The sequence below is a fragment of the Triticum aestivum genome, chromosome 6A, assembly GCF_018294505.1.
Source record: "Triticum aestivum cultivar Chinese Spring chromosome 6A, IWGSC CS RefSeq v2.1, whole genome shotgun sequence".
NCBI classification, from domain to species: domain Eukaryota; kingdom Viridiplantae; phylum Streptophyta; class Magnoliopsida; order Poales; family Poaceae; genus Triticum; species Triticum aestivum.
Genome location: NC_057809.1, coordinates 535,751,519 through 535,763,128, shown reverse-complemented (window position 1 = coordinate 535,763,128; position 11,610 = coordinate 535,751,519). Strand labels below are relative to the sequence as shown.

At 43.0% G+C, this 11,610-nt stretch overlaps 1 protein-coding gene across 1 annotated transcript in view; it reads left to right on the top strand.

The window, feature by feature from the left end:
• The window catches only part of LOC123128333 (oxidation resistance protein 1), a gene marked incomplete in the record, with an annotated part of 4,441 nt that extends 417 nt beyond the window's left edge, over positions 1-4,024 (top strand). Inside the window, 7 exon segments of the mRNA XM_044548304.1 lie at positions 1,102-1,610; positions 1,693-1,765; positions 2,006-2,086; positions 2,160-2,223; positions 2,829-2,916; positions 3,036-3,120; positions 3,727-4,024. Of these exon segments, the coding sequence (XP_044404239.1) occupies positions 1,102-1,610; positions 1,693-1,765; positions 2,006-2,086; positions 2,160-2,223; positions 2,829-2,916; positions 3,036-3,120; positions 3,727-3,810 (984 nt within the window).
• Positions 4,025-11,610: the final 7,586 nt, after the last annotated feature.

The following is an 11,610-nucleotide window of genomic DNA, read 5'->3' as shown; positions in this document are numbered from 1 at the left end:
GATCCCCCCTCCTCCAACTCCTCCCCCTCCCCCTCTCCGCGCCATCTTGCGTTGGACCCGGTTCGGCCCAGCGCCGTGTTCGGTCGTCGCGCCCGTTCCTCAATTCGCGTCCAAGGATCGGGTGATCCGGCCTCTGGCGTGCTCCTGGCAGGGTTTGGTGTGCAATTGCGGGGGGTTTAGGGACATTAGCTGTCCGTCGTTGCTGATTAGGGTAGGAGATGCTTCCGCTGGTGGGTTACAGGTGGGGAATTGGGAGATTCCCAATGATAGAGAGATAGCTTTTCGCGTCCTCTTGACCTGTTCTGCGTTGCTTGAGGAGCACAATCACACAAGGAAGCAGGTTGATCTTCCAGTGTCGACTGTTAACTACTGAGATGATTTTCTAGACATTTTCTGCTGGAAACTTCTGATGGTTCCGTCAGGAATGCGACTTCTATGCAGTGTCTGACTGTTAACTACAGAAGAAGTTAGCTTCTTTAGCATGTGTGATGATACTTCTGATGGTTCCGTTAGGAATGCGACTTCTATGCGGCGTTGACTGTTAACTACTCCCTCTGTAAAGAAATATAAGATCGTTTAGATTACTATAATTTAGTGATCTAAACGATCTTATATTTTCTTTAGGATGTGTGATGATATATACTTCAGCTGCAACACTATCGTTCCCTCGCAAAAAAAAAAAGCTGCAACACTATCGTTCCCTCGCAAAAAAAAAAAGCTGCAACACTATCGTTTGCTCACCTGTGTGTTTTTACTAGCACTATAGCAACCGTTTCTGATTTTAAAAAGGTGTAGTACCCCTCTGAAGTAATGAACTTTGCTGTTTTGTTGCTACCACCCCCAAAATCTCAGGAAATGAATAGCTCCACTTCCACTCCAATGTTCTTTTGGAAGCTACACGCTCCAGAGCTTCATAGCATTCCTGCTCCAGCCTTATTCATTCTGTGAATTTGTAAGAATTGGTTCGTTTGTTAGCTGTAAGAAGCAAACTGCAATTACATGTGATGTTCATAATGTGACTCGCAGTAGCAAATAGCCATCATTCCAGTCGGTATCCCAAGTTCCTGAAATTTTGCATTTCGATCTCTTTGGTTGATGTAGGAGGCGGACGAAGAGCAAGAAAAATCAGAAGACGACAAAGACTCTGACCACAATTCTGATAACCCAGATGGCCCCGATACATCTTCGTTTAGAGCATTCATGATCTCATTTTTGTCGCCATCTAGCTCTTTTAACGATTCAAGGGAGATAATCCCCGAGCAGAGCGAAGAAATGGGATACCCAACTTTAACACCAGTTGGGAAGACAAACAAGGGAAAGACAGGCTTGCTAAGCAGAGGGAAGCATTCCATTGGAAAAATCATTAATAAAGCGGCTAGGATGAGCGGTTTCAAACAAAGCTCAGAACCTAAAATTGACAAAGAGGTGGTAAATCATGCTGAATCAGTTGCACCTGCATTGGAGCTCGAAGGACCAAATGAAGTTAATTCCCTGACCAACATGCCAGTTATGTCAGAGCCATCTGTCCTTTTGTCAGAAACAATGCGATCCACTCTTTATTCCTCTCTTCCTATTCTGGCCCAAGGAAGGAGCTGGGTTTTGCTATACAGGTCTGGAATCTGTCCTACTCCTGTATGTTATGGTTGCACATATCGACTACTCTCTAATGATTATATATTCACAATTCTGCAGCACATTGAGGCATGGAATATCTTTATCTACTTTATATAGAAGGAGTTTGCTGTGCCCTGGTTACTCACTCCTGGTATGTTTCGTAAGTAGCAGGTTTTGTCTGGTCTCTTATAGTTCACCAGTACTTAAAGAAACTAGCCAATTGTACCGATATTATGTAGTTCCAAAGAGTAATTCTTACTTGGGTAATGTTTGTCACAATATGACTTTCTTACAAGTCTTAGTAATATCTCATATGTAAACACTTATTTTGCTGTTATAAGAAGTAATTGCTAACTTTCTATTATTTATTTGTCGATGTGTTCTCTAACAGGTAGTTGGGGACAGAAAGGGGGCGGTTTTTGGTGGTCTAGTTGAGGCTCCATTACAACCAACTAGCACAAAGAAGTATCAGGTTGAATTTACACATTCTGTTAATTGTCACCTATTCACCTTCTACTGATACTGATGGAAATTGGGTATTGCAGGGTACCAATAACTGCTTTGTTTTCACTAATTTACACAGCGATCCTGCTATATACTGGCCAACAGGTAATTTGCACTTCTATCTTTTTTTATGAGCTTTATGATGAATAAAAACCATATATTCTTCTATCTATTTTCTAGTCCATATAATTACAGGTGCTTCCTATAGTTATTTTTGTTCCTTGAGTTCCCATTCATAATGATATATTGCTCACAATTAATGCAAAAAGTCTCTGCCTCCCCTAAGTATTTTCTGATTAAGAATGTAATGAAAATAGGCGGATAGGTTATGGCTGGCAATGACGTGTCAGTAAGCTGCCTATGGACTAACCCTGAATTACTGAACTGCCGTTTGGATGGCTACAATCCTGCATCAAGGGGTTAAGTAGACCTCCAAATTTTAGTTAGGCGTGTCCAGATTTAGTTTAGGGGGCAAAGTGAGCAAGGTGAATTGCTTGGGGGAGAGAAAAGACATTTCCCTATATTCTAATGTTAGCATATCTTACTAAAGTTCTGAAGGATCCAGTTGGTGCACATGTGAGCATTTTGAACCATTTGCCATGTGCCAAAGCAGCAATTACTTGATCTCAAAGCAGCTCTTATGTGTCCCATCTTATTATCTGTATGCACTGGCTCATTCTGTTAACATACTAAATGGTTGCATGTTGCAGGTGCCAATAAGTATTATACTGTGTGCTCTGCTGACTATTTGGCACTAGGAGGTGGAGGTCATTTTGCACTTTATCTAGACTCAGACCTGTAATCCCTCCCACAAGTTTCTAAGCATATCTTTAATTCCTTGAAAAAACTAGTAGTATTACTTTGTTGGTCTAAGCCAATGTTAATGCCTCACCTTTTGCTTTCTTTGTACTCTGCAGTTTGAGTGGTTCAAGTTCAAATTCGGAGACTTTTAACAACCAGTGCCTGTCACATTCTCCAGACTTTGCAGTTAAAGACGTTGAGGTACTTAAAATAACGAAGCATTTTGTTTTATCTCCCCATCCCCGTTTAGCAAATGCAATTACATCCATACTGCCCAAAATATGAATATAGCAAATACACCGTTTGTATAATTGATAATTCCCTTTGAAAGTCTTTTTCCATTCCCTCTGTCCCTGAACCTATGAGACATTATTTGGTCCAACAATCTTGTCTCACACACCTGCACACCATCTCACTCAACTTAACATATGCAACTGCTATATTGCCCACTGGAAATCATGGCAGATTTTTTCGGGGCCATGTGCATGAGATTTACTGCTCTGTGCTACTCCCTCCGTCCCTAGTGTCAAAAAACGTCTTACATTGTAGGACGGAGGGAGTACTAAACACAGGATAAAAAGCCTGCTTTCTCTACGCGCTTAAGCATATGCACCCTCTACATCACACAACAACAATGGTAATAAGAATGAAGAAAAAAAATAGTTGTTGACAGTTCGTACATCGCCTCACATCAAGAAGTAGCATCTTGAGCAAACCAAAGCGAAGGGCATAAAGAACTCGCCATCTTATGTGGGTGTCGATTCATCGAGGCAGATATGTAACTTGGTTTTTTCCTGTACAATGCAGCTATGGGGCTTCGTCTATCCTTCAAGGTACGAAGAGATGCTCAAGCTCTGCAGTACTGAGAAACCAGGGGTCTGCCGATTTTGAGTTTACCGAAGCAATGTGTGTTACATCTGTACAGTTTTTAGTAGGCGCCGCTAGAATTTTAGTGTGCAGGACCATGGTAGAAGTATTGGAAAGTGAGAACTTGTCTTGTCGAGCGAGTTTGCTGAGATTTATAAATTCTGTAATTTTCTTGTTATGCCAGTGGAACAAGCTTACTGGTGGTTGTTCGAATTACAGCGGCAAATGTACTGCGTCATTCTCATGTCTTCACAAAAATGAGACTGATTCATGGGAGTACGCGTGGAACATAAAAAATGATTATAAAATGTAGGGAAGACAATGTTTTTGAAATACATGTCTGCCAGAATGCTTGGCCTCATGTGGCAGAAGCTCATTTTTTGGGTGTTGCTTTCGACAGTAAGCCTAACGCCAATGGGCATTTTGGGTTGGAAGAGGCCAATCAAATGAAGGGAGGGAGGCATGGAGGGCGAAGTAAATCGGGTGATCACCACATTTCGTAGCTAAGCCAAGGTCTCATGTCTCCGAGCCAACCTACGCTTTCTCGAAGAATCCTGCACCGAGGAGAACTTGGCAGCCTCTGCCCTTCCGCTGGAGCTTCATGGGTGTTGCCCCGTTCCCCAATAGCTCACGAAAACATCTGAAATGATGATATTTTTGGAAGGAAGAAAATCCCGCCTTCAGCAACGAAACATTAAAGTCCCTTAAAAATCCAAAATTGGTGGACTATGCCCAGCCCATGAAAACAACGACATTTTGGAAGAGTCAAAATCGACATGTAAACCGTGACCGGTGTCACAGAATGTGAAGTAATGATATGCTCAGGTTTCCGTTGACTTCCAAGTCCACAAGTCGTTTTTTGGCAGGCTTTACGGCACTCCATGTTTGCATACCGTTAGCATTTTGTATTCTTTTGGGCATATAAGTAAAGTAGACCTGGAATAGTATTTGCGGCTGCCTTGCCAACTGGAACTGAATTCAAAACCTGAAGGCTGGAGAAACATGAGTTTTGTTACTTTTTTGCGAGAGAAATTTCTAATCTATTCATCAATCATGGCGGTATAGAGAACAATAAACGTAATAAAAATTACAACTAGATCCATGGACCACCTAGTGACGAGGACCACCTAGCGACGACTACAAGCACTGGAAGGAGCGAAAAGCACACCGCCGTCATCGCCCCTCCTTCATCGGAGCCGGGCAAACCTTGTTGTAGTAGACAACCAGGAAGTCGCCGTGCTAAGGCCCCTAAGGATCAGCGCACCAGAGCAGCAACCATTGCCGATGTAGAGAGTTGTAGATCGGAAAGATCAAACCAGTAACCACACGAATGAAGATGAACAAAAACTGGATCCAAATAGTTTCACTGAAGACAAGCACCGACCGAATCCCGCAGGATCCGACGGAAATACACCTCCACACATCCTCCGACGATGCTATTCACATCATCGGGGCGGGGATAGGACGTGGGAGACATTATTCCTACCGAGGGACATCCCCACCGCCATACAGCCCCAACCAAGACAGCTGACAGACTCCATCGTCGCGGATGGCCGAACTGCAACCTTTGTCCATTATGCCAACAAGTCCAGGAATCGGCGGCCCACCTTCTCTTTCAATGTCAATACACCATTCGGGTTTGGGGCATGATCAAAACTTAGCTTGCGCTCCACGATGTCCAACCCAACGATTGGATTGATATGGTTTCGGTTAAGGATTGGTGGAGTCAGAATGCCACTAAGCAAACTCCATCGAGAAGGCCGCTTGTCTCCCTGATGATGCTTATCTCCTGGGAAATATGGAAGGAGCGATACGCTAGAGTTTTCCGCAACACGTCCGTTCCAGTGGGAGTGTTGGTCGCCAAGATTAAAGAGGAATGCTTGCTTTGGAGCCTTGCGGGAGCAAAACATTTGTGTAACATTATGTTGCGAGAGTGATGTACTGCATTGTTAACCTTTTCTCTTAATCAATGAAAATGACAAATCTTTTGCCTAGTTTCAAAAAAAAAACAAGAACGGGTCTCTCCCGCCGGCACGGGACGGAGATCTCAGATTGGCAGCGACGCCGGCGGAGGAGGGAGGAGACTTTTCTTAAGGAGGAGGGAAGCAATACTTTTGTGAAGATCATACACAGAACAAAAGAGTGAAAAGCAAACAGAAGGGGCATAACTGTACTACAAATTTCCACTGTGATAGTATTTCTCTACCGTTGCCATCCCCCTGAACAACTTTCTATACGTGGTACACTGTCAACAAGGGCCTTCAAATCTTGCCAAAAGAAACAATTATATCCGTCTTTATATACATACCCTATAAAATTTATATACTTTCTCTATAAAATTACAATAAATACAGATTTAAAAAGAACAACTGACTTATTTTAAAGACATCTGTATATAAGTTACAATCCGATTAACAAAGCAACAAATGTACTACCACTTTCTTTGCCTTCGTATAGAGGAGTACCCCGGCCTCTGCATCATCAGCTTCCTCTTGCCGGGGTAAAATTTCATGTTTTGATCCTTTTCTGATAACTATTCGAGATCTTGCTCTAGTTTGAAATTTTTTCGAGATCTGGTCCTTTTGCTACCGCCAGGGTCCATGGCGGTAAGGTGTAAAAGCCTACCGTCAGGGACCTTGGCGGTAGGAAACATCCCTACCGCCAAACAGAACGGCGGTAGTATGTACAACCCTACAGCCAATGTGCTCGACGGTAGGCACGAACACGCATTGTGTTCAATACTTAGCAAAATTTTGCGACAAGCATGCGACCCTACCGTCAGGGATCTTGGCAGTAGACAGTTATACTCTACCACCATGGATCTTGACGGTAACAAAAGGGTCAGATCTCGAAAAAAATTCAAACTAAGGTTAGATCTTGAATAGATATCGAAAAAGGCTCAAAATATGAAATTTAGCCTCTCGCCGGTTTGTGCAGACTATCAGGGGCACCTTTTATTATTTGGGCTCCAGGTCGAGCACGAGTGATTTGCCCCTGGCGCCCCTTGCAGCCGCTGGAGATACACCTGCCGGATGAATCCGACGACGGAGTCTCCGGCTGTGACTTCTCCGGCGCCCCATTTCTCTCCTGCCAGCGGCCGCGCCGCGCCGAGCACCGCCGAGAACACCATGAACATCACGATCACCGGCAGAACGAGCTTTGCAATCACGGCGGTCATGATTCCAGTCCGGTTATCTCTGAGACTCTGAGTACGTGTCTCTCTCTCTGTTCTCGCTGCCACTAAATTAGCTAGGAAGAGAAGCAGCTATGGAGCTTTGGGATGTGTGCGGATCTATGGGCTTCTGACGCCCGTTATATATAGGGGGCCTGCGTCGGGGCAAGGCCGGAAGCTGCTTCATCGTTTACATAGGCGACCTGGCGCGTTTGTTTGAACTTTGAAAAATAGCACGATGAACAGGAACTTGGCCGCGAAAAGTACGTACTTCGCGCCTGGATTCTCAGCATAACAGCGATGTTTTGTGTGACGCAAGTCTGTAGTACGTATCCCGGCGTAGTAGCTAGGGAGCTCAGCTTGCCATGTGAAATGTGTACCCCCGGCGTTCCGGGGCTGGGACTCCAAGTCGCTTTAGTCAAGAGAAAACCTTTAAAATTGGACCAGGAATGCGTTCAATTTGGCATGCTATATTGATTCGAAAGTGCTGGGCGGACGACACGCCATGCACGACAGTGGAACGACGCCGAATCCAGCCGTCGACTGCACTTCATTCACGTGCATGGACGGACTGATATATATGATCGTTCGCAAATCGTTCGCACACCATCGTGTGCATAGCATCGCCCTATTGATTTGCCGTACGCAAGAAAACAAAGACCTGTCCCCTGTGTGTCTTGCCTGGTTTCAGTTTACACGCATGCATGGGACACACAAATCTGGTGAGTGCTTTGCGTCGCATGCACTTCATGCGACAACATGCTTGCCCAGTCAAAAATTTCTCCTCCCTCTGTCGGAAAATATTTGTCAGAGAAATGGAGAAATGGATTTTTTTAGACGCGAAATGAATATATATAGATGTATTTTAATTTGAGATATATTCATTTTTTCCGCAAAAATATATTCATTTTATCTATTTATGCGACAAGTAATTTCGGACGGAGGAAGTATTTCTTACGAGCACGGCAGCTAGCAAATGTACACTCTCATAGTCGCATGCATATTCCACTGTTTCTGGCAAGGAAAAAAAAGTCTCATTCCACTGTCGTTCGTTGGTCAGAGTTTCGTGCTCAGTGTTTTTCTAGAGATCGATATTGAAGTCACAGTCAAGGCAATTTTCGAAGAAAATGCCGCGTATTGTTCATTCTTTCCGTGCGTTTCAAGTGGAAAACGTACGATCTCTTAGCACAGGGATATACAGTATATTCGTCGATCGTACACGTACGTATTATTCCACTGTTCTACTGCACGCGCTTATACTTTTCTTTTTAATTCCTCTCACTTTCAACTGACCAACAAAGCTAAGCTGTCCGTTTCAATAAGCGCCTTGGAAGTTGGACTTAGAATTTATGAAATTCTAGCATGAGATTTTGACCTACTACTAGTCCCTACGTACCCGATAACCCAAACTGGTGGTCGCTAGCTTTTTTCGCTAACTACATGCCCGACGTCAAGGGCCGTATAAACTTCTGCACTACGAGTGTCATACGGTTAGGGAAGTTCACTTCAGTCTACGACGACTAGTTTGACAGGGGAAGTGCATTGACCAAACCACGATTCTAGGCTGTAGCTGTGCTGATGTTGATCTTCTGGTGGGTGTCATTTCCTCGTTGAGGCGCGCCTGGTCTGTTAGATGCTCGTTTATGTATGTTCCTAGGGGTCTCGGGTTCTTTGGTTGTCTTTTGTAAACGAATTGGTACTTGTGACTCGTGGTTTGGCTTGGTTTCTCTTAATGAAAATCGGAAGGGAAAGCCCATAGTTTCTTCAAAAAAAAAATGGTGGATATGAAAGCTCGCAAGATGATCATCTTGGAGGAGGCACGACTTAGCCTAGCCGGCCTCTTCGACACGATCAAGAGGGAGGCCGGGCATTGGGCGTTGGCGGGCGCAAGGGGACTTGCTCATTGCTACCGGTAGGGACGGTGACTATTTTTTTAAAGGAGGTTAAACCCCCGACCTTTGCATCAATTGATGCATGTAGCCATCTTTATTAATTACACCATAAAGGTCTGACAAGAATATACATCAATTCATCTAAAACCACCACTCATACCTACAAAGGGACGACAACTAGCTAGTGGCTTCGCATTGTATCACCGGGTGTGCGCCTCTACGGGCTTGTTCAAACTCTTTTTTTTTTATGAATGAATCAAAACGCAATGCTTTTGCTTTTTCCAAGATATAAAAAACAGAGGAGGGGAGGAGGAGGTACTCGTCCCACGGCGTCTGTCCTCGAGTGGAGCTACTTGCCTACAATGAACATGAAAATTCATGGCCTTCTGCATTAATGGATGAACATATTCGTCTCTTGTACTCTCATGTCGCTAGGACACACGCATGCACAAACTCCAGAATTAGATCGTGCAGCTCCGTCTTCGTCGAGGTCCGCCTCTAGGCCGCAAGACATTTTTACCAGCAAGCTAAGGAGGTCAGGATGATACCAAATCTCAACTCCAGTCCTCCACAAGAGGAGGATGCTGGAGTCAATTTGCAAGATCACGTAGAGGAGGATGCTGGACATTTTGATCAGCAAGCAAATAAAGATCATGGCCAGGAAGCAGGTAACTGTTAATTTAAACATTTTGATATTCAGAAAAGAAGAGAGCATTTTGGGAATATATTCAGAACAGAACATGAGTGCACATTTTGATATACCCCAAAATGTCCTTGCAGTTCATGTTCTATTCATGATCAACAACTGCAAGATTATGAACAAGAGTAAATTTTGATATTCAGAACATAATAGTTCATGATCGTGATCTATTCATGACCTCGCAAGAACTGAATATTCAGCAAGTTGCCCATGTTCAGTTAACACAATATTCGGCAATATTGAACATGAGTTAACACATTGATCAAGTTAACACAACGATCATGATCTGTTCATGATCAAGTTACTTATGTTCAGTTAACACAATATTGAACAGGAGTTAACACACTGATCAAGTTAACACAACGATCATGATCTGTTCATGATCAAGTTACTCCTGTTCAGTTAACACAATATTCAGCAATATTGAACAGGAGTAAACACAATTTTCATCATCAAGTTACTCATGTTTAGTTCCTCATGTTCAGCTACTCATGTCCTGTTCAGTTCATGATCAAGTTACTCATGTTTAGTTCCTCTTGTTCAGTTACTCCTGTTCAGTTCAGTTCATGATAAGTTACTCTTGTTCAATTAACACAATGTTCATGATCTATTCTTGCAGTAACAAAACATGAGTATATTGAACAGGAGTACAAGTTTGAAAGTTCAGCAAACAGTCCAGTTAACACAATATGCAGCAAATAGTTTAGTTAACAAAATACCCAGCAAACAGTTCAGTTACTCCAACAATATCCATGAACAGGAGTAACATTAGAGTACATACTCCAACAATATTCAGTGGAAGAAAAATATTTAGAGTACATACTCCAACAATTTTTAGTTCAGTAAACATTGAATTACTCCGACAATACTAACATTGGAAGAAAAATACTCCAACAATGTGGGACAAATTTTACAGTAAAGAAACTTATGTTTTGCTCCTTTGCAGGTCTTCAACAGACAATAAGAGGAGACCTGCCAGATGAGCACATATTTGCTGCATATATTGTTTTGAAAGCACTGAGCAAAGATGAAGAAATTGAGAAAAAAGACAAAAAACTTGTTGTTAACCTTTTGCATACAAGTGTTAGAATTGTTGAAAAAATATGGAAACTAGCATGTGATCGGATTGCACAAGGTCAAGAAGTTGATGTCTCTAACAAAAAAAAAGGTAGAGGGTCGCAGGAGAAAGCATCTTGATCTCTCGAGGATATCGACAATCCAACCAAACAGGAGGGAAACACTTATAGCTCTTTCTAGGTCTTTTGGTTCACTAGTAGAGAAATGGTTAGTCACAATCTAAATTGGGGGCGCACAAATTTCAGTCTAGGCCACCACTATTTTTTCGAACATGATCATTGCCACATATCCTCAAGTAACTCCAACTAAAATTAAAGGGGAAATGCATGATTTTGTAAGAGATTAACAAACAGAGACTTGTGAACCCTAACGATTGATCATCACGTTACATCACTACAAATAGAATATAGCTTCAGGTTTGGCTCCATGCAAAGACGCGAGAATTTGCTAAGGTGTGTATTCATCTCTACGGGGGGCAATGTGCGTTATTCTTATCATGGGTGCCACAAGATGCGCCTGCCCCGTCTTCTTCTCCAAGGACAGAAGCATGTGCCTTCGCGATTGCGATGTCGGTCCAGGCAGCACACTGCGGACGGGGCCGGCAGAGGCGGGCTCCTCGGCGTGCAACCCGTCACCTGGCAGTAGCCTCGCCGCCGCCTGAGTCCACGAGCCGGACATGGGCATGAGAAAGGTGTTCTCAATTGTATATTTCTATGACATACCATATATGATATATTTTGTTGGTCAAATGGAAGGTAAATTTTGGGAGGTGATTTGTGGCATGCATGCGTGGGGGCACACACCCCATGGCTCATGTTTTTTCTTTGGACTTCTCAATTTGAATCCATTATATATTTTGAACCAAAAGTCGAATTTATGTTTTTTCAAGACCACTTTTGAATATGTTTTAGTAAGGTTTTTAAACCTTACTAAGTTTCACCTGCTAAAACTTCATAGGAATGAATTATAAATTAAATAAGTTT